At 42.7% G+C, this 23,071-nt stretch overlaps 1 protein-coding gene across 3 annotated transcripts in view; it reads left to right on the top strand.

Annotated features, from left to right (window-relative positions):
- Positions 1 to 23,071, top strand: part of Mrrf (mitochondrial ribosome recycling factor) — a 53,670-nt gene that overhangs the window by 27,679 nt on the left and 2,920 nt on the right. For all 3 annotated transcript variants that reach the window (XM_031370041.1, XM_031370043.1, XM_031370044.1), the window contains exon 6: positions 14,750 to 14,909. In XM_031370041.1, the coding sequence (XP_031225901.1) occupies positions 14,750 to 14,909 (160 nt within the window). The remainder of the gene's footprint in view (positions 1 to 14,749; positions 14,910 to 23,071) is intronic.

Raw genomic sequence — 23,071 nt, forward strand, 5'->3', positions numbered from 1 at the left:
CTTGGAAAAAAAAAAAAAAAATTGCAAGCTCAGTTCCAGGAAGATTTGCCTTCTCTGGCCATTTGTGACTCTTATGCTTCCTGGTCATCTGCAAGTTGGCTTTTTTGCCTTAACTCTGGTTGTCCAACTGCAATTCTGTAACTGAGCTGCTCTGAATTCCTACCTCACTTCATCTGTAAAAGTGAGTTTGCTGAGTTCATGGCTCTCTGATCAATGAAGAGGTGGAAGATGGTGGGAGGTCAGGCCCGGAAGCTGGGTATTCCTTTTCCTCTTTTTGTTGCCAATCAAGGATCAGCCAGCCAGGTGGCCAGGGTTGTGTTGTGCTGTTTGTTTGTTTGTTTTGAAACAGGGTTTCACTATATAGTGTTGACTGGTCTGGATCTTTCTGTCCTATGTAGACCAGGCTGGCCTTGAGATTTCTATGTAGCCTAGGCTAGCCCTAAACTTGCTAGCTAAAAATGATTATGAATGTTTGATCTTATGTGCACCACCAGACCTAGTTTATTCCTTGTCTTGTTTTGTTCTGTTGGTGTTTTGAGACAGGGTTTCTCTGTGTAGCCCTAACTGTTCTGGAACTTGCTCTGTACACCAGGCTGGCCTTGAACTCAGAGATTGGCCTGCCTCTGCCTTCCAAGTGCTGAGATTAAAGGCGTGCGCCACTACTGCCTGGCTTCTTTATTCTTTTTTAAAGGTTGTTCAGTGTTTGCATTTTTACACTTACCATTAACTATTTCCCAAATGTCAGATACCTTTTTTAAACTTTTTTTTTGGTGACTTTTTTTTTAGATTTGTTTATTTTAGTTTAGTTATATGAGTGTTTTGCTTGCATGTATGCATGTGCACTGTGTGTGTGCTTGATGCCTATGAAGGTCAGAAAAGGGTGTCAGATCTCCTAGAACTGGAGTTATGGTGACTGTGAGCGACCATATGGGTGCTGATTAGCCATCCTGAGTCCTCTGTGGGAGTGAGCAATGCTCTTAACTGCTGGGCTGTTTTTCTAGCCTCTTAGCTGTTTTAGCTCTTGTAAATTCTAAAGCCTGACTCCGGGTCCTGCTGAGAGCAGATGAGGTGGGAAGTTGGGAGTTGGGCAAGAAGTGAATATGGAGTGTGAGGCCTGAGTGTTGCTCTTTGCTGCTTGGTGTTCCTTGTGTTTGCAGCACCACTGTGCAGTGCCGAGTTGCTTAGAGATATGACACTGCAGGATTCCACAGCCATCTACAACATACCTGGGTGACCTTCTCCATTGTTCCCCAGACCTAGCATGTTGCTATCCTTGTGGAAGCCTCTATAGTAGTTGATGCTTCCTCTGACTTAATGGAATGGCTAATGTGCTCTGTGTTTGCCTCATGCCATTCCAATGTTCCCTCTGTTGTTCTTCTTGTTCTTCTTGTTGTTGTGGTGGTGGTGTGTGTTGTTGTTGTTTTTGTTATACATAATCACTGTAAACCTTTGAGAGTTTACTCAGGTTCACCAGCTAGTACAAGCAGAGTTAAAGAGGATCCAGATTTGGAGCTATTTCGCATCAGATTTACAGTCTTGCTTCTGTAGCCTTGTAAGAGTGCTTTCTGTTTCACATTTGCTGGTTTTCATAGTAAAGGGTGCAGAGATTGAGATTTTAAATTTTAATAATATAGTTGTCTTAGTTACTGTTTTATTTCTATGAAGAGATACCATGAACAAGGCAACTTATAGAAAAAAGCATTTAATTAGGGGCTTGCTTACAGTTTAAGAAGTTCGATCACTGAGATTAAACTATTTCCAGGGCCCAGAGAGATGCTCAGGGTAAGAGCACTCTCTGCTTTTGCAAAGGTCCCAGATTGAGCTTCCAGACCTACATGGTAGCTAACAATTCTCTGTAACTCCAGTTCTAAGGGATCTTTTGTTATTTTATGGCTTCTGTGGGCACCAGGCATGGACATACATGCAGGAAAAATAATCATAAACTATTAAATAAAAGTAAATTAATCTTAAAAACATAATTTTCAAGACTCAAATCATCTGACAGTGGGTTTATATGCCATGTTTTAGTTGAGCAGTCTGAGGTACAGTACTTCAGGAATCTTTAAGTCTACTTAGAGGTGTATCTTAAGTTTAGTGAGTACTATTTCCACTGTACATGATGTTGGGCTGGGGTACACACATTTAATCATAACTCTGGAGGCAGAGGCAGGCAGGTCTCTCTGAGTTCAAAAATAGCCTGGTATACATAGTGAACTTCAGGCCAGTTGGGGTTACATAATGAGACTGTGTCTCAAAATAAGTAAATAACTAAAAAACAAGTGTACATGAGTGTGTTTATCCAAAAAAAAAAAAAACAAAACAAAACCATCAAATGTACGTGAGGGTGAGTTTAGACCAATTTATATGTCCCTGTAACTACCATTCCATTCAAGATATAAAATAGTTTTTATTTACCATCTCCCTCTTGGCAGATCATCTCCCACCCACCAATGTTTTTTTTTTTTTTTCCCCCTCCTCAGAGACCAGACAACTACCCTCTACTTTTATAAGAATATAGAAGGGTTTGGTTTTTTATTTTGTTTTGGGCTTTCCCCCCATGAATAGAAAGGCTCCTGGATAGTCAGTAACTTATTCAGTAGATCTTTGCTGAGTGTGCTCTCTATGTAGACACAGGATCCAGTGGACAACAGGCTACACAAAGCCATTCACGATATGGAACTTGAGCAGAGGAGGTCAGTAATGCATACAGAACGAGAGAAGGAGGCTCATGGATAAGAATGGTTTTGTTCTCTCTCCTGCATAAAAGCAAGGAGGGGAAGGAACAGGATGCCAGGAATGGAGCTGATGAGGATGGTGATTCAGACACTCTTAAAGACACTCTTGGCTGTCTTCAGAGGTGATCACACAGCAGGGAACTGAAGTGTGTAGGAGAGCAGCGTATACCTGTGTCTAGCCCTGAACAGAGGAAACCAAGTATGAAGGCCCTGAGGGAGTCTGCCTTGGATATTGGAGAAACAGCAGGAGGACTGGTGCTGTGGCAGAGTGCACTAGGGCAGAGAGCTCAGGGATGAAGTCAGTGCAGTGAGGAAGCACAGGCCTGTAGAGCTTTACAAACTGTGATGAGGATTTGGACTTTGACTTAGAATGACACAGAATCATTAAGGATTTTTAACACGGGAGTAGTGTAGATTGCTCTGGCTGCTGTTGTAAAGATTATTCTGTAAAGAAGCAAAGGATAAACACAGGGACCATTAACATAGTGATGGCCTTGGACTGGTTGATAGTGGAGTTGCTGAGAGGTGAATAGATGCTGGGGGAGTTTTAATGTTAGGGTCAAAAGGTGACTGAGCAGCCAAGCTTGACAACATGGAGTTCATCCTTGGGATCCTCGTAGTCGAAGGAGAGAACCAACTCTTGAAAGTTGTCGACTTACCTCCACTCATGAGTGATGCCACACACATACCCACCCCCAATACACGTGCCCAGCAAGGGACAAGGCCAATTCTCCCTGGTCCATGCCACCAGGGCCAGTTCTTCCAAACTGCCTAGGTGAGGGACAGGACCAGCTCTCCCTCCTGCAGAAGGCGGTGAGTGAGAAGCCAGCTCAGTTCAGTCCTTGGGATATGTATATATACAATTCATATTCAAAGGTGGCAGCCCAGACCACCAATGTCCGTATGGCCTTTGGTGATAACATGGGCCACAGACGTAAGGCATCGACATAGACCCCTGCTGCAGCAGGGCCACAGACCCAGACATGTCTCTCAAAGGCAGGCGTAGACATCACTATGGCCTCAGATGGCAACACAGGCTACTCTCACCAGGCTGTGTTTCTCACCACTCTCGAGTCTCCATTCCCCTTGTATTCATAGTGTACAAACTGGTCCACTTCTCTTTCTCTCCCATCTCTCTACCACATACTTGCTCATTGTATCATTTTATAGTGGTGCCTGCCCATGCTATTTGGTGGCAGGCTGGCCTTTTGCATTTTAATGAGAGGACTTGCCTGACATGCATGAAGCCTTGGGTTTGATTCTCAGCCAGCACTGCTTTTTCCCAGGAATGGGGATTAAGCAGAGCTTTGCACATGCGGGGCAAGTGTTCTACCCGTGAACTTTATCCCCAGTTGCTTTGCCATGGGAATATATCAGTTTGGATTCTCCAAGAATACACACCAAGATGGTATTAGATAGTGAGGGATGGCAGGAACTGAGAGACAAGCAGGGAGAAAACAGCCCAGATTTGACAAAACATAAGCAGAAGCATAGGATGAAAGTTATGCAGTACAACTCCTTGGGTGATTCTGAGCAGAGGCTATCCATAGAGGAGCCTTACCATAGTCAGTCCTGTGATGTGAATGGTTGGGCATTGGCCAGGAGGAGTTAGGGAGTCTGCTTGAGAATGATCTCAGCTGAATGTAATGGAAGGTCTGACAGTTTGGAAGCTAGGAGCTGTGGGCATCTGTGCTCCTCAGAACCCAAGCTGGGGAGGGCAGTCGGGGAGGTGTGTACCTCCCACAGTAGCTGCCTTATTGTAAAATGAGAACTTTACAATAAAATTAAATTAATAAAATTACAATAAAATTTACAATAAAATTAAATTAATAAATTAAAAGTGTTTGTAGTTTGAGCAGTAATCAGGTATTATGTATGGGAGCCTTGGGGGCCTGAACAGATACTCAATACATTTTAACTCCTTGTCTTTGGGTGTTTGAATTCATTCTCCCAGTTAAGCAATTCTTGGACATGGCTTTTTTTCCCTTTCTTTTAAATCCTGGTTATTTGGTAGTAAGATTAAGGCTACTTTTACTTTTGCTCACTGAGTCTCTTCTAGTCCTGAGTGCTTTCTTTCATCCTCATACTTACCCCTCTCCTAGCCTCATATGCATGGCTTTTTTTTTTTCTTTCTTTGCTCTGCTTTTAGGGATGGGAGGAGTTGAGTCATTATGTTGTAATTATCTTGGAATTTAAGTTGCTCAGTAGCACTGTAGTTTGATTGTTAATAAGCACTTGGTTTATTCTTTGAATATGAATTACAGTGAACCCTTGGAAGGTAGACCCAAATAAGAAAGTCTAGTAGAGATTGGCTTTATGTTTCTGGTAAAGCCAGAGATGTTAGCCATCCTCCCACCCCGTGACCTGCCCCTCCCAGTGCTTCTCATTGGGTATTTGCCAACATTAGCTCCCCCTGTCCTCTGGACATTGGATGGGAGATCTGATGCCTTGATGGCTTCCTCCTCCACACCAAAGTTCTGAGGCGATCTAAGGAGGATTCCTCCTACAATTAGACCAGAGAGTTTCCAAGACAACAAGAAGTCTCAGCTGCCTTCCCTTCAGGCTGCCTTTCCCCCATACACATGATTTCTCCAGGAAGTTTGCCCATAACAACAGGCTGCATGAAGTGGGTAGGATGGTCCCCAGCTTAGTTGGATGAGGAGGAAAATTGCTATACAGCCAGGGAGAACCATGACAGAGCTAGAGGACAGCCCTAAGAAAACCAATATAACAAATGCTGTGTTCTTGGGCAGGATAATCCAGCTCTCTGAGTCCCATATACTTTGTGTATAAAACATAGTAATCACAGCATTTACTCTTGTGGCCTCTCTATTTGTGTGTTAATGTGTGTGTATTTAGCAGAAATGATACTTTGAGTTTTGAATATTTTTTTCTCCCTGGACTAGTAATGCACAGTACAGTAGCTTTATGGTGATCCTGGTAAGGGTAGTGAGTCATGGCTCCCAGGCAGCTGTGTGATCACCAAGAAAGAGGGCTGCTGTATTGCCAAGCTCCATGGCCTGAGAGGCTAGGTGTGTGAAGTAGCACATTTTCTCTTCTTTTTCTTTTTTTCTTTTTTTTCTTTTTTTTTTGAGACAGGGTTTCTCTGTATAGCCCTGGCTGTCCTGGAACTTACTCTGTAGACCAGGCTGGCCTCAAACTCAGAAATCCACCTGCCTCTGCCACCCAAGTGCTGGGATTAAAGGCATGCACCACTACTGCCTGGCTTGAAGTAGCACATTTCCAAATCAGGCTATCTTTAGTTTATAATGAGCTCATTAGAGCATCTCCCCATCGTAAGTGAAATTATGTAAATGGGATTAAATGTCTGTGGTACCACAGGTTGCTTTGTTTTATTATTCCGCACGTATCCTTTTGTAGTTGTCTCATTTTGTTCCAACTGTAGAAGTGTCCTTTTGAAGTGCCTGTAGTACAGACTTGGAAGCTGGGCTGGAAAGTTTAAAAACCTGCCCAAGGTCACAGATTAGTAAGTGGAAGAGCCATTTTTCAGGCTCGAACCCATCTGCTTCCGGAGTTCATGTTCTAACTGTGCTATCTATTGTTCCATTTAGTTTTCCCCCAGCTTTATAGCTCTTGTTACAGGGGAGTGTGCTTGATTGGCACATTTCAGGAAATATAGGGAAAGCCGTTTCATTATACAGCCTACATGTATATAGACATTGGTAATTCTGAAAGAAAAAGCAAATCAGAAGAAAAAAGCCTAATGATCTGACTTGGGCTTAGTGACTTTGAACTGTACCTTAGGAATGGCTGACTCTCTCCATGAGCTTCTGTGCCACCATCCTCTGTCTGCCATTTATTCAGGCCAGTTCAGCAAACAGCCTCTTCCTATTACATATCTGTGCAGATCTTAGTGTACAGTGCACTTGTAAGCATAGCTGCTGGATTTGACTAACCAATGGTGAGGACTGTAACAGAATGCTGGAGTTCAGGACTCTGGCCACAGTGATCCAGATTCTAGGTCTAGCAGGAACGTAGGCCTCTGCTTCATCTGAGTCTCTGCTTTATCTGAAGTGTTGTGACATTCACTGAGTTAATTCAGCACGCATCAGCTTAGAGCTTGGCCCTTGGAAAGAGCTCTGCAGGTGTTACCATTACTGAAGCAGAAAGGATGTTCACGTCACATGATGAGGCAGATACAGTTGAGCAGAATGCCACCCACCACAGGTAGCAAGGTTCTCTTTTCTCTTTGTCTTGCTCTATTGTTTTCTACACTCATGGCATTTTGTACATTTACTTATTGACTGTCTGTCTCTCCTTTGCTGGAATGTGAGTGCTTTGAGGAGAGGAAGAGCTGTGTTGATCTTATTCATCTATGTATCCCTAGCCCCTGGAACAGGGTTTAGGTTTAGCGTGTAATAAGTATGTAATGATAGGACCTGTGTTGTGGTATAAGTGAGTGTGAGCACCCACTATGTGTACCCTGTTCTCCCCCGGTGCTATGGTGTATTATATGATACATTTATTACAGTCCTGGCCTATGTTATCCCCTGATGTATAGATGAGAAAACCCCGTCACAGAGGAAGGAAGTTCTTTGGATCTTTGTGACTAGTGCCACACTGTGTGTAGGTGTGTAGGGATGGGTCACCTCTCTCCAGAGCCTAAGCTTATAGCCACTGAGCTGTTCTTCTTCAGTAAAAGACAATACCTTTTGGGTTCTTTCCCTTTTTGATACTGAGTATGGAAACTAGGGCTTTGCACATGATTGGCAAGTGCTCTACCACTGATTTATACCCTGGCCCTCCACCATTTATTCTTCATGTTATTGACAACTTAAACAATTTGTAGGTTTAGTGCCTGCATATGCTTTTCTTTCTTTCTTTCTTTCTTTTTTTTTTTTTGTTTTTTTTCGAGACAGGGTTTCTCTGTGTAGCCCTGGCTATCCTGGAACTCACTCTGTAGACCAGGCTGGCCTCGAACTCAGAAATCCGCCTGCCTCTGCCTCCCAAGTGCTGGGATTAAAGGTGTGTGCCACCACTGCCCAGCGCTTTTCTTTTTTTTTATTCAACGTTTTATTTATTTACATTTCAAATATTATCCCATTTCTTGATTTGTCCCCCCACCCCGAAACTCCCTTATCCCATCTCCCCATCTCCTGCTTCTATGAGGGTGCTGGAGAGATGGCTCAGCGGTTAAGAGCACTGATTGCTTTCCAGAGGTCCTGAGTTCAAATCTCAGCAACCACATGGTAGCTCACAATCATCTATAATGGGATCCAATGCTCTCTTCTGGCATATCTAAGAGAGTGACAGTGTACTCATATACATAAAATAAACAAATAAATAAATCTTTAAAAAAAAACCTGAAGTTGATATTTGGCTCTACCAACAAGCAGATCAAACTAGCATATGCTTTTCTTTAACCAGCATCTACCATTTGGTCTTTGTGGAAGACAATGTTTTAGAAACATTTACTTAACCACTGCTTGTGGTTTGTATGCCACCGCACTTGTGTAGAGGTCACAGGAAAACTTCAGGAGTTGGTTTTACCTTCCATTGTGTGATCCCAGGAATCACATTCAGGTTGTCAGACTTGGCAGTAAGTGCCCTTACCAGCTAAGCTATCTTAATGTCCAGAAGGCAATACTTTTATCCCATCTCATCCCCAGTCTTGTATTTAATAGATGAGAAAGTAATAGTGGCTAATGTTTATGGGTGCATCACTTTTTACCATCATATTTCTTCCAAATAATCCCAGCACTTGGAAGGCAGAGGCAGGTGGATTTCTGAGTTCGAGGCCAGCCTGGTCTACAGAGTGAGTTCCAGGACAGCCAGGGCTACACAGAGAAACCCTGTCTTGAAAAACCAAAAAAAAAGAAAAAAAAAAGTAGAGTTAGATGTGTTCGACAGGCAGGGAAACTGAGACAAGCTTAAGACATGAAAAATCTGGGCCTCAAACCCCACTAGTATCTTCAGAGACCTGCCTCAAGTGCTCCTTCAGATGACAGCTGCAGAGGAAAAGTAAGTGTCATGGTCACTCAGGTTGTGACAGAGCAGAGGTTAGAGAGCTTTGGTCTCACTTGTCCACCAGATCTGTGCTCATTTGTGTGTGTGTGTGTGTGTGTGTGTGTGTGTACATGTATGAGCTTCAGAAAGTGTTTGGTCCACTTAGTGCAGGGCTTGGGCTCCAGTCCTTCCTATCTGACTGAGAAGATGAATGACTTAAAGAAGACCATTCAGCTGGGAGTTGGAGTTGGGACTCCTGACCTCTTTCCTTTTTCTTTCTGTTAGCATAGGTGGTAGGAATCCTTCCCAAGTGTATGATTCTCTTTAGTCTGATGTCCTTATGAGACATTAATGTATGTAAGATAGGTTAATGGAAGGGGTGGGGTAGGGTACTTAGAAGCATAGGAAATCTGGCCGGGCTACACAAACAAAAACATTTCCTTTAGAGCTTGAAGCCCCAAAGCATTGAGTAGCTCGTACCAGCAAACCACGAAGCAGGGCATGTGTCTGCTACTTATTGTGGGTCCGTGCTCCTGCTGGAGGGAAGTCTCCCAGCTGCCCCGTGAGGGGGTGACACGCTCTCTCTAGAATTGTCAGAGATGTGTTTTGATATGCTGTGCCCTAGAATACAGCTGCCTTCTTAGCGGGATACCTCTGCTGCTGGAGCAGACAGAAGTCACAGTCTCTGCAGCCTCATTACCTGCTGCTTCCCTCTCCTGTTTTTTTTCTTTTCTTGGTAATACTGAGTATAGAACCCAGGATCTCCCAGTGCCCCTCCATTGAGCTATGTCCCAGCCCTCTTTCTACTTTTTGTTTTGAGACAGGGTCTCACAAAGTTGTCCAGACAGGCCTTGAATTCATTTTGTAGTTCAGGAAAGCCTTGAACTCTGCAGTCTTCTTCCTTAGCCTCCCAGGTAATGGAGATTCCAGGCTGTGCCACCGGCTTGGCCCTCTGTCCTTCTTATGTCCTTCTTATCCTTTACTGCTCTCCGTCACTGCATGGCCAAAGCTTTAAGGAACCAAACCCTTTCCAAGTGTTTTCTCCCTCAGCACTCGTATCCTATTGTCCCTGAGCCTTAGAGATTCTGTGGTTAGAATAATTAGTGCAGCCACCCTGTGTAGCACTCCTGCAGTGCATATGTGCTGGCAGTGTGCCAAGCCCTTGCCACCCTTCATTTCACTAATCCTTGCATCCTCCTCTTAGTAATAGCCACACTCCCCTTCTAAGCATGAAGAAACTGAGTTTGGAGAGACTGAGTATCCTATTCAAAGCTCTGAAGCCAACAAGTGGCAAAGCTCTTGGATTCGACTTCTAGGCCTAAAAGCACATCTTTCTGTGTTTAATACCACCTTTTAAGTGACGAAAAACATTATAAGTGGGTTTTGCTATAATGACCCAACTCAACAGGGATTTCCCTGAATAACTTCGTACATGTGTCCCATTTGGTGGACACAATGGGAAGTATCTTTTCAGCCGGTGGGTTTCTCTGTGTTGGTTACTAGGGGGGCATGCCCTCTGCTTATTGTTCATGGGAACATACTCAAGGAATTTTGCAGGAAGGCCCCCATCCAGGATGTTACTGGAAGACCTGCCTGGCGGAGTTTGTACAAACAAAGTATGACCCTGCCAGCTCAGCCAAAACCCTTGCCTCCATGCTGGGAGTCTCTGTGACCCTAGCGGAAAAGGCTGCTGTCTTCATAACCCAGCCAAGAGGCTGCTGCACTGCAGGGTGGGTCCCCAGCTTCCCCTCTCCTTAGATATGGTATGCACATTGTTGTCTATACAAAACACAGATCTGGTTGGGTTTCCTTTGCCTCTTGAGCTTCTTTTATGGTGTTTCATGTTTTTTGTAGAACAATCTGCTAGGGCTCCTCTCCTTAAAAAAAAAAAAAATGGTGAGCTTGTGGTTGTGCACACACACCTTTAATCCCAGCACTCAGCAGGACAGGCAGGCAGACTTCTGAGTTTGAAGCTAGCCTGGTCTATAGATGGAGGCCTAGAACAGTCAGTGATACACAGAAAAACCCTGTCTCAAAATAAATACAAAACCAAAATTGTGATTAAATGCCATTAGTTTTTTAAAAAAAAAAAACTTGTCATTTTAAGTATCCGAGCTTTTCATCTTGTAAAACTGAAACTGTATATGTCAAAGAATTATATATACACATGCACAGCCCCTGGGAACGATTCTGCTTCCTGCCTCTGGCTGCTTTAGAAACCTTATGTAGATGGAGTCCTATAGTGTGTGTCCATTTGAGTTGGCTTGTTTCACTTGGGTGTGTCCATGTGTATATGTGTCAGAATGACAATCGTTTTGAGGGCTAAATAACATTTGGCCCAGTATGACATTGAAGGGCTTGTGTGATCTCTCACCTGTCAGCCCTTCCAGCCCCCTCACTTTGGATAGAATTTTTGCCTTCCATTTTCTCCATTCTGGCCATATTGCCTTTCTCTGTCTCTGGGAAAGGACCAGGCATGCCTCTTCTGCAGTGTGTATCAGCCAGCACAGGATGGAGCATGGAGTGTAAGGGCCCCAGCCGTTGCTTGAGAAACAAATGTGCACCAGTTTAGAGTGGCCACTCTGGAGCCTGGAATACAAACATGAGTACACTCCCAGAGTCCCATGAATGTGAGCTGCAGATGATCAGATGTATATTAATCATTGGACTGGAAAAGGATTAGGATATTTCCATAATATAATGTGGTATGTTTCTTTTTCTAAAACAGATGTGCCCTTGTTGCTTCATGAGGAAATAATTAACTGTGTTTGATTAAGACATCCATAGCACTCTGATATATCTGAGGCTACTGTGTGCTGCTGTCTCTTAGTGCTCTGTATTTGTTATATCTGCTTTTCCCAGTTGCTCTCTGAGATATCTTTTTTTTAATCATCTTTGATGTAAGGAAACTGTGACTCAAGGATGAAGTAGATTTCTCATGGATGACTGTCTTCTGGGTGACAGAGATGGTAATAAAATGGGGCTGTCTGCTCTGTATTTACTCACAATACAAGCTCAGTATCCACCAGCGCATCTGCCCTTCTTCCTGTTGGCGCTTCCTCTGCACAGTATCCCCAGCTCCTCTCACCTCCTTTTCCTTATACATCTTAGACAATTGTCTGTGTATTTGAATCCTAACATGAATGTTGACAATGTTAGTAATAGTTGTACTGCTACCCTTAGAAACTAATGTTAATGGTGGTAACAACGTTTGTATAACATGTTACGATTTCTTTATGTGTGTGTGTGTAGCCTTTTATTCATGAGCTTTTTTTAAGTCCCAACTCATGGTTTTTTAAATGTGTGGGTTTTTTCTTCCATTTGAAATATAAACAAAGCAGTGAAAAGTTAGTTAGCTTTATTAAAGTTTTCTCAGCAGTGAGGTACCTATTGCAAATTATGAATGAGACACAAGATTGAAGTACTTCAAGAAGATCCTTTTGGAGAGGTTTAAGATGTTTCTTCCAGCCTTAGCTTCATTTCTTTTCTGCCCCTCCTAGTATTTCAGCAGGATTAGGTTTTTTGAATCAGTGGATCAAGTTTTAATTTTCCTGTTCCTTTCTTATACTGACATATGCTTTGGCAGAACAAAAAAGAGACCTAAACATGTCAGCATGATTTTTGTTCAGTGAATTAAAAACCATAAAAGTAACAAGATCAGATCCAAATCCCTAAACTCCTGACATGGTGGTTTTGTCCTTTTCAGCCCCACGCTTCGTATTACGACTTTGAAAGCTTTCTGCCTGGAAGCAAAAGTTCTTGATTTATTTGAAATAGATTACAAGGATACAGGCCAGGAAGAACTAGGTTTGAATCTCAGCCCTGCCACTCACACTCATGGCCAGTCACTTACCATCTCTGAAATTCAATTTCTTTTTTGGGAAGAATGGGACTCTTAATTTGAGGAGAGGTTTGCAGGGGGTTAGTTAGGTTACTTACTCAGCTGGCTGTTTGTCTTCAGAGGTTGTCTTTACTTAATTCCTTTTTCATGGGTGAAAGCAGTATGTAGATGCCATGACGTATTTAACATATACTTACTGGCCCACACTGAGCATGTTCCCAGGTCTTGGGACTGCACTTCCTCAGCCTCCTCAGGATTATTGATCTGAGGCAAAGAAGCATTGCCAATGATACCACTTCAGAGCAGAGCATTTCGTTTAATAAACCAACCAGTGGCTTTTAAGCAGGCCACTCTAGGTTTGACATCATATAATATACCAAACTATGGCTGGGTCTAGCAGTGCATGCCCAGTAATCATAGCACTTAGGAGATTAAAGCAGGAAGATGATAATTTCAAAGTGAGAATGGGTGACATAGTAAGACTTTCTCAAAAACCCCAAAACAACAACAAAGATTCTACATTCCTTTGGACCTCATTTTCTTCATATATAAAAATGGGGTTTTGCTGGCCAGTACTATGTTGACTTGATATAAGCTAGAGTTACTGGAGAGAAGGGCGCTTCTCTCCAGTATAGAGAAAATGCCTCTATACATTCAGGCTATAGGCTAGCCTGTAGGGCATTCTCTTAATTAATGATTGATGGGACTGGTGGTTCTGGGTTCTATAAGAAAGCAGGCTGAGCAAGCCATGGTGAGCAAGCTAGTAAGCAGCACCTCTCCATGGCCTCTGCCTCAGCTCCTGCCTCCAAGTTTCTGCCCTGTTTAAGTTCCTACCTTGACTTCCTTCAATGATGAACAGTGATAATGAAATATATCTTACTCTTTAGATCTAGTGAGGTGTATTAGGATAGTGTAGATTATGTTGCAGTAACAAGCAGTCTTCGTATTACCATGGTTTATAACACTTCGCCGTGGATTGTAACAGCTGAGTGTATTTCTCAAACTATGTGTTAGGTGCTGTTCTTTATAGTCATCCTAGACCTGAGCTGATGGCGGTCCTGTCTCACATTGTATTGTGATGCAGGGAAACACATGTTGCCTCTAAAAGCTTCTGCCCTGGCATCTACATACTGTTTTCTTCCACAACAAAGAGAGTTTTAAGTAAAGACAACCTCTGAAGACAAAGCAGCCAGCTGAGTTAGTCCAACGTTTTTATATACATTTCCTTATATTGTTCAACTTGTGTAGCCTAACCTCATGGTGAGGAACATGTGTTCTGCTTGTGCCTGTGAACAAGAGACAGCAGTGGTGAGTGGACCTAGTGGCCTGCCACTTTTAGACATCTATCGAGCTAGCTGCTCCTGTATGGTCCCAACAACAGTTCTTACACTCTGATAAATGTCTGATTTCCTTGGCAGATGGATGAAGTTCTGCTGTCCTCATCCTAATCCATTACCTCAGCTCCTAGCCCTTGGTGTTTACAAGATGGAGAAAGGAAGGCAGGGCATTTATGCTGGGCTATGTTCTAGATGGTCATGGTGATTCAGTGGGAAATAGGAACTGCCATGTGAGGTCAGATGCCTTTCTTTGTGGTTTACATTTGTCCTTATGATGAGGATGCTGATAATATAAACTGACACATATCTGAGTGTGGCATGCTTTTAATCCCAGCACTAGGGAGGCGGAGGCAGTCAGATCTCAATTTAAGGCCTGCCTAGTCTACAGAGTGAGTTTTAGAATGGCCAGGGATACACAGAAAAACCCTATATGGAAAAAACCAAAATAATTAAATTGAAGCACTCAAAACAGAGTGCTCTGGTCATTGAATTCACACGATACGATCAGGTTGAATGCTCAGTGAGTCATATTCTCATCTTACTTAGTTTCCACCTACTTGATAGACATTAGACAGCTGGGAATTTCAAGAAGAAGGTATATCTGCATCTTGTAAGTAGCTTGGTTGAGTTTTGACTTGGGTCTGCCTAGCCTCTACTTCCTTGGTGTCTCTTACGTGCTTTTGCCTGATAACTCCCCAGGACTAAGCAGATCCATTGACATCTGTCAGCAGTGTAAAGGTCACGAGCTGACAGGTCACAGTTATAGACTATTGGGCTAGTGAACAGACTAGTATGAAGTTCTTGGCTGGAGGTCAGCGTCTTACTAGAAAGAATAGTTTTGTTGAACTTGTGTGTGTGTCTTTTTTCAGAGTAACCAGGGAACACAGAGAAATGCTGATAAAACTGGCCAAACACAACACCAATAAGGCCAAAGAAAATTTACGGAAGGTTCGCACTAATGCAATGAATAAACTGAAGAAGTCAAAAGACAAAACCTCGGAGGACACCATTAGACTCATCGAGAAGCAGGTACTGTTGCCAACAGATGGAGCATCTGTGTATCTACCCATGGAATCTGTGTGCTCATGCCTGAAACATTCAAAACAGAATGCTATGGCCATGTAATTCACACGATCAGCACCACACATCTATTCTAAGACTAGCCCAGTGTTAGACCTGGAAGAATCCAGAGGAACAGATAAGATGCTGTTGATCCTTGATTGGTGCTAGGCTCTGTACTGGCCACTTTATTTCATTTAACCTCATTACTACAAAACAGAGTTAGAGGCTGCAGGTGTAGTTCAGCACCTTGGTTCTCAAGGCCCTGGGTCCAGTCCCCATTGCTGAAACAGCAGCACAGCAGAGCTGTAAGGGACAGTGAGGAGGATGGATGAGGGAAGTTTGGGGACCTCTGCAAGCTCTTTTGCTCACAGTAGTAGAAATGGAATCCAAACCTAGGCAAATGGACTCTAGAGCTACTTGTTTTGCGCTCTGGCTGCCAAGGAGTGAGCAGCTATATTCTCTGTGAGCTAAGTGCTGGTGCACTTGGAGGAAAGAGGGGAGACCAGGAGCCAGATAGCTCAGCATGTGCAGAGGTGTGGTGTTTAAAGTTTCCACTTGGACCTACAGGTCTTCTGCTTTTTTTTTTTTTCCCTGAAATAAAACACAGGACTTTCTCTGTGTAGTCCTGGCTGTTTTAGAACTCACTCTATATACCAGGCTGGCCTCAAATTCACAGAGATTTGCCTGCCTCTGCCTCCCAAGTGCTTGGATTAAAGGTGTGTGCCACCTTTGGTCCTGCAGGTATTAATCCTAGGATGAGTCTAGGCAATGAGTAAGAAAACAGAGTGGCCACATCAAAGAAGGTTTTATGTACCAGAGTGAGGAGTTTGGATGTGAGCATGTTCAGAGCAACCCACATCAGGCTCTGCATCTGTGTCAGTTAGCAGTAGCTACAATAATAGTACATAACTAGCTACCCAAAATGGGATGATTTAGAAAATCCACATCATTTCTTATTCTCCTTTCAGTGGGGCAGCTTGCGTGTAGCTGTTCTAGGTTGGGCTGTGAGCTCAGCTTCACATCACAGGTTAGGCTCTGTATATCACAATCTTCCAGAGTCAACAAGTGCCCAGAACATCTTTCTTGGCAACAGCAGGTCCCAGGCCTATAAGTCCAACCACCTAAGCTCATTTTAAGGACCTGTTCTTGCCCCTTCCCATTAGCTAAGCTTGTTGTTATTCAGCCCAAGCTGCCAAGAAGTATATACTTACTTCATAGAGGTCTGAGGGCTGTGTGTGTGAATATTTGATGAATAATACTTTACCCTTAGGAAAAATGAAGGTGTCTGAGACTTAGGGAAGTGATCCAGTTAGGAAAATGTTTGCTGAATAAAGACTTGAGTCAAGAATAAAGACTTGAGTTAGATCCCTTAGAACCCACATGAAAGCTGATCGTGGAGGGTTTGCCTGTAATCCCAGCAGAGGGTTTGGAGGGCTGTGGAGGTAAGAACCCAGGGCCTCACTGACCAGAATTCCAGCTGAAGATGAGCTCCAGGTTCAGCAAGAGACCCTGACCCAAAACTCAAGGTGGAAAGTGAATGATTAAAAAAGACATGGTCTTCACATTTGTGTGCACATATGTACACTTGTACCCACCCCTATGTATCTAAGGTCTATTCCAGATTCTAAGTCGGTATTTTTAATACCGACTTAGACTGGGAATTTTTAACTGCTTCCCAGGCAGTTCTCATACAGTAACTGTCTTGAAAGATCTTGTTTTTCAGACAGAGATCACATGTGTGCTTATGAAAAGTAGCTGGTAACCAGGTAGACACTGTAAGGGGCAAGATTGGAGACAGGAAGGGGGAATTTATCAGGATTTAGAAGATGGACTGAGTAATGTTCAGTGTCAAAAAAAGTGTTTCATAGGCTCCAAAGCTGCTGAGTGTACAATGAAAGCATCATGTTAGTAGTTGAAAAGGAGATGGTGTAGGATGGGGCATGAAAGAAGAAGCAGGCAGAGCAGGAATCAATACCCTCATTTTGGATCAGTAGTTAGTATTCTGGTTATAGATCAGTCAGCAATCTGCTGGGGGAATTTTGATTCCTGAGTTATTGCTCCTATACCTTCTGATTCAGTATATTGCCTAGAAGTGGGTTATTATTTTTTTTTAAATATTTTTAACAATGTGTATACATGTGTGTTTAGGTGAGGGATACGCAGGTGAGTGCAAGTGCCTGTAAAGTCCAGAAGAGGGCATCAGGTCCCCTGGGATTGGGGTTGGCGTGGCTAAAGCACCTGGTGTAGGTGCTGGGAACTGAACTTGGATCCTCTGCAAGGACAGTAAGTGCTCTGAACTACTAAACCACCTCTCTATCTTTGAAGCACATGGTTTAAATGTTTCTCTGATAATTCTGCAAACACATACTGTGAAAGAAGAATCAGAGCATGTGTGCAAAAGGGAAAGCCAGCCTGCAGCTGCTCTCCTATGACCTTGGGAAGGTCACTTGACCCTTGAGTCTGCTTTCCCTGTAAAAGGGTTTGGTAATGTCTGCTCTGAAAGGGCTCCTGGGAGGTTAGAAGGTGCTGCTGGGATGTCTAGCATTTAAATCCTCGCCTGTGTTTGCTCAAAGGGGCATTTATAGGTTAAGCTGTCACCCCAAGGAGAGCCTGCTCTTCCTTGATAACCTAGGGGATTCCATCTCTGCAGCGGACCAGCCTTTGTGTGCTTCCTGGTTAGGCTGCGTGGACCTCCTGAGCTGCTGACTCCTCTCCTCATTCAGGAGGCTGGAGTCTGCCTTAGAGTGCTCCTTGAAGAAGGAAGAATGATCAGATATTAGTGTTCTTGGTAAAATGTGCATGATAGAGACCTCGCCAGCAGCTTTCTCACTGCCACTGGCTGCCCATCCTTTTCAGATTGTACTTTCTTTCCAGTGTTTCCTACTGTTTGTATTTCTTTCAAAGTGAAAATACTTTGTTCTTCTGATACTGAGCTGATGCCTGGTTACTGTGAGACAGAGTGAAGACAATTACTGATGTCTCAGTTGAGCAGAGTGACCACTGTCAACAGCAGTGAGCTCCTGCAGGCTGTGATATCTCACCTCGCACTGTGTCGTGGTCTCTCAGTGTAAAGGTTTGTGGTGAGCATATGCTGTTTCCATGTTAATTCTTAACCTTGTTTGAAGTTTGGGTAGGAAAACAGTTGGAGGCAGTCCGGTACACTCTGCACCATCTTCCTTTCTCCTTGAGGGCAGCACCAAAGGGCTTTTGCCATTGCTTTTGTTTTTTGTTTTGCTTTATATAATTAACACTGCTGGCTGATTGTTCCTTTAACAGTTTAAATTTTTTGTTACTTTTGTTCTTAACTATCAAAGTAATATCTGCTCATTATAAAAAATATAAAATGTAAAGACTATAACAGTTTGGAGGAGAATCACCCCATAAATGCAGAGTGTGGAGACATCACTCAGCATTTTGAAGTAGTCCTTTTCTTTTCTTCAGTAATAGTTTTAAACAATATTGACTATGTAGTATATATAAGTTTTTGAGTCCATGTTTGATTTCTTATTTGTTATAAAAGGCACTAGCTGTTTTTGTGTCTGGAAAAATTTTGCAAATGGCTACTTCTCATGGCTGCTAAATTGTTTATCTTGTCATATACAAAATTATCTCTTAGAAGTTCTGCTTTTAGATATTTTTATTTTAAAAATGTTGTTTAATTTTTGAAAATTATATTAGCAAGGTTACAATGAATATCTTCTTTATAAATCTTTATATTTTATTAGGGTGGAACATGCCAAGTGTAGATTAGTGAACAGAGAAATACATTGGTTGCATATGTCTTGTCTCCCCAGTGCTGGGAATTGAACTGAGAATCTTGTATACACTTTTTAAGTGCTCTACCACTAACCTTTGCCCCCCATCCCAGAAACGCATTGTTTTTAAGGTTCTTAATATATCTCTCCCAAGTCACTCTGAGCTTTTGGAGTATAAGTGTCTCCAACACACACGTGTGGTTTCCTTTATGTACCTGAGGTGGGACTATGATCCTCTTGCCCAGCACTTCTGAGTGCTGGGTCACAGGTGCGCACCACTGTACCTAGACTCTTTTACCTCTTTTTGGGTTCTAACATTAAACTGAGGTTCCATTTTTATGATATATTACCTTGCTATGTAACTCTAGCTGGCCTGGTACTCATTATGTAGTCCAGGCTAACCTCAGATTCATCATAGTTCTTAGTCTTCTGAGTACAAGGATTGCAGGCATGTGTCACCAAACCTGGTGGAACTAAAAAAAATTTAACATGAGCTTACAATTTGTTTGTCTTCAAATCATCATCTTTTACACACTTGAGAAATGTTTTTTAATGTATTTATTTTTAAAATAATCTTGGTTATAAAAAGCATTCCATAATAAAATTAACCAGACTAAAAGTCTATATATCTCAATGAACTTCTGTCTAGTTAGAATAGCCATTCCTGGGGCTTAGAAAGATGTTCAGCAGTTAAGAGCACTGTCTGCTTTTCCAGAGGTTCTATTCCTAGCAGCCACACAGTGACTCACAACCACCTATAACTCCAGCTCCAAGGGATCTGACACCCTCTCCTGACCTCCCTGGGCAACAAGCTCATGCATGGTGTATAGACATACAGAAAAACACCTGTACAATTTTGTTTATTAGGGTCATCCTATCTGTTGTGCTTCACCTTGCACTTGACATTTTTACTATTGAATTTATTTTTATCCACCTATCTACCACCATGACAGAATTAGAATGGAACAAACCATTAGCTTTATAGCCTCTTTCAAAATTTATTTGTTTGTTTTGTTATTATAAGTCTTTATATCTTTCATAGAGGATAGTGTGACAGATGCCTAAAATCCTTTATTTTTGATTTATGACTTAGGAATATATGTAAAAGAAATTGTCAACCTTAATCAGTGGGGCTGTGTATGTCATTAGTGTGCTATGTATAATAATAGAAAAATTAGAAACCAAGTTTATGAATAATTTTTGTCCATTGGAATTACATTAATTGAAATCTATATAGAAATTTAAAAACATATTTCAATGATATGTGCATTTTTAGAATTATCTCGTTACTTACCTTTTTTTTTTTTTTTTTTTTTAATATGGAGGCAGAGTTTTTCTATTTAATTCTTGGCTGTCCTAGAACTCATTTTGTAGACCAAGCTAGTCTAGAATTCAGAGATCTGCCTGCCTCTGCCTCCCAAATGCTGGGATTAAAGGCGTGTACCACCACTGCTTAGATGACTTTAGTATTATTTTTAAATAGTGGACTATACAGTAATATTACAGTTACGTTTGTATAAAGAAAAATTGCAGCTGGAGAGATGGCTTAGTCATTAAGAACACTCAGATTCAAATACCATCTATAACTCCAGTTTCAGGGGTCCTACCTCTGTGGGCACCAAGCATGTGTGTGGTACACATATATATATGTGCATACAAAGTACTCACACATAAAATGAAATGAGTAAGTCTAATAAAAAGTTTTAAATATACATAGGCATACAAAGATTGGTAACTTGTAATTATCAAAATATTCGGTAATAGGATTTGAACAGCCTTTTATTTTGTGAAATTGACCTTCTCTTTTTAAATAATTTCAGAATTCTGTGGAGACCAGATTCTCGTGAACTATTTTATAACAATATTTCTTTCATGTTTGGTGTATACGATTGAATGACTGAGCTGTAGCTCTGGCTCAGTCATTGTGTCTGCCCCCATTCCCTCAGCCCTCGGCCCAGGCAGCTCTGCTGCAGGACTAAGATGTTCCTGCTCAGGACTCTTGACATCTGCCAGCCTGCTGTGGTACCTTTACTTCAGCTTGCCATAAATGGGCCTGCTGAACATTAAAGCATTTGGCAGAAACCACCAGTGACTCTGGCCAAGATCCTTTCACTGCTGTCTTTCTCTGTGAAGCAGCACTCTGAAGTGAAGGAAGCCCGTGCTGGTACAGCTAAAGGAAGGGAGGGCCCCTGCAGGCAGGAGGCAGACAGGGCTAGACCTGGTAAGGCCAGCCTCATGAAAGAAGGCTTGTGCAGGCCTGCCTGGAGCTGTGTTCTGTGCTCCTATGACCCCTTCTCTGTCCTTGTCTTCCTTCCATTTTCCTGAACTTGTAACCAGCAGACACAGTGATGATGGTGATAATGTTGTTTACTTTTATAAAGCGAGGCCTGAGAGAATGGTTCTTGCTTTGGAGTCAGTCATTCAGACCCTAACTCTTTACCTTCCCAGCTGTGAAAGTGAGCAAATGGTTTTGCTTATCTGTGAGCCCCTATGCTCACCTGTTAGGTGGGACGGTCTGTGCTCATCTCTCAGGAGTGACAGGAGGACCAGCAGGCAGGCACACAGGCTTAAATGTGACTAGTGTGTCATGCTCCTTGATAATGGTCACCGTTCACCCACTCTGGTTTCCAGCCTTGTGATTTTAAAGAAAATGGAACTGACCCTTTCAGTGATCCTAGCACGATGTGGCTGAATGAGGAAGGAGTAGGCCAGGCACTGTGGAGTACGGTTGTCAAACTGGCCATCAGGAGCCACAATATGTCACATAAAAAGTTAGTGGGCAGAGCAGTCTTGCCCAAATGACCTTGACTTAGTTCTCTGTAGAATGGGCACAATAACTGTTGTGTCTGCTTTATAGGGTTAATGTGGAGTGGTCAGATTTTAATAAATGAGTTAACAGAAACATTTTATACAGTGCAACTGCTAGGTGAAAAATGTGCTAAAGGAGACAGCATTTCATGTGTCGTGTGGAGTGTTAACCAGTGCCTGTCATGTGGTAAGTACTCCGCAGTAGGAGCTGGTGGGGTGACATTAGTCATCCATCTTACAAAGTCTGACATGAAAATGGTGAGCCTGCAGGTGGACTGTTCCCAAGGGCCTTTGTACCTATTAGCTGTAAAAAGTGAATAAATACTCTTGTTGATGGATTAGCTTGAAGTCAGAAAGTGGTGATAAAAGTCACACAGCCAGCATTTGTATAAGATAACCAAATTATTGCATGCCTGTGTAGTCTTGTTTTTACTAAACTGCTACCTGAGGAGAAGGGACTAACACCCTCAGTTTGATGGCTGAGGACACAAACTCAGAGTGGAAATATCACTTGTTCATGTTCTCCCATGTTACCACCAGGTTGTTAACCTGGGCCGCCGCCTCAGTTTCTCAGTCCTCTGCCTGGATAACCTTACTGCAGCCTTTGCCCTTGGCTAGCCCAGGCCAGCAGCCAAGTGCTGGTGTGTTGCTAGGAACTGCTCCTGGCCTACACACAGCAGCTCCAGGGACAGTAGCATCTCAGACAGTTGTGACTTGACTCTTGAGGAGGGAGCAAGCTACCATTCTGAATCTAGCCACTCTTCCAGAGGATCTGGCAGCCCCAGGAGCTGTGCTTTTCCAGCTGAAAGCTGTGTAGCTTTTAGCATGGGGAGGGCTTGGCTGCTTTCCTGCTGGGACCAATTGCTGCAACTCCTTTTTAGTTTCTGCTATTTCCAACTATGTATTTAGTTCCTGATTCCTGGCTGAGGCCTGTGGTCGGTGAATAAAGATGTCAAGCAGCTGCCATGCTGCCGAGCACGCAGATCTGCACACTAGGCTAGCCCTTGGAGCTTCCTGCCAAAGCTGCCTGCCTTCATTTCAACCCCACTTAGACTTAGAAGGGAGCATGCAACACCCACCTACTAAATCATGTTATCATTTAGAAAGGCATGCATACTTATTGTAGAAGAACACAGAAAACTTTAACAATTTTTCTCTTAATAAATACTTCCCGAGAACTTGATATGTGCTGTTTCTTAGGTATGATATGACCAATACAGACCTGAATAACACATTGTTTATCTTCCCATCATTAAAAGATAGAATGTTAAGATTTTGGTATGTTATATACATATGTGAAAGGAATTTAAATGAGGCTCAAGCATTTATGTGGAAGAGAAAGGCAGAAAGATTGTTAAGAGTCAGAGGTGGAAGGTGACTCCAAGGAAACAGTGCCTTCTGATACAGCAGGACTGATACGCATGAACTCACAGAGACTGTGACTGCAAGCACAAGACCTACACAGTCCTTCAAGGATTGCTTTATCAAATCCCTCCTCTCAAGGAAAAGGAAGGCAGAAAGATTGTTAAGAGCAGGTTTGAACCAGACAACAACCCAGCATGGAGA

The sequence above is a fragment of the Mastomys coucha genome, unplaced genomic scaffold, assembly GCF_008632895.1.
Source record: "Mastomys coucha isolate ucsf_1 unplaced genomic scaffold, UCSF_Mcou_1 pScaffold15, whole genome shotgun sequence".
Taxonomy (NCBI): domain Eukaryota; kingdom Metazoa; phylum Chordata; class Mammalia; order Rodentia; family Muridae; genus Mastomys; species Mastomys coucha.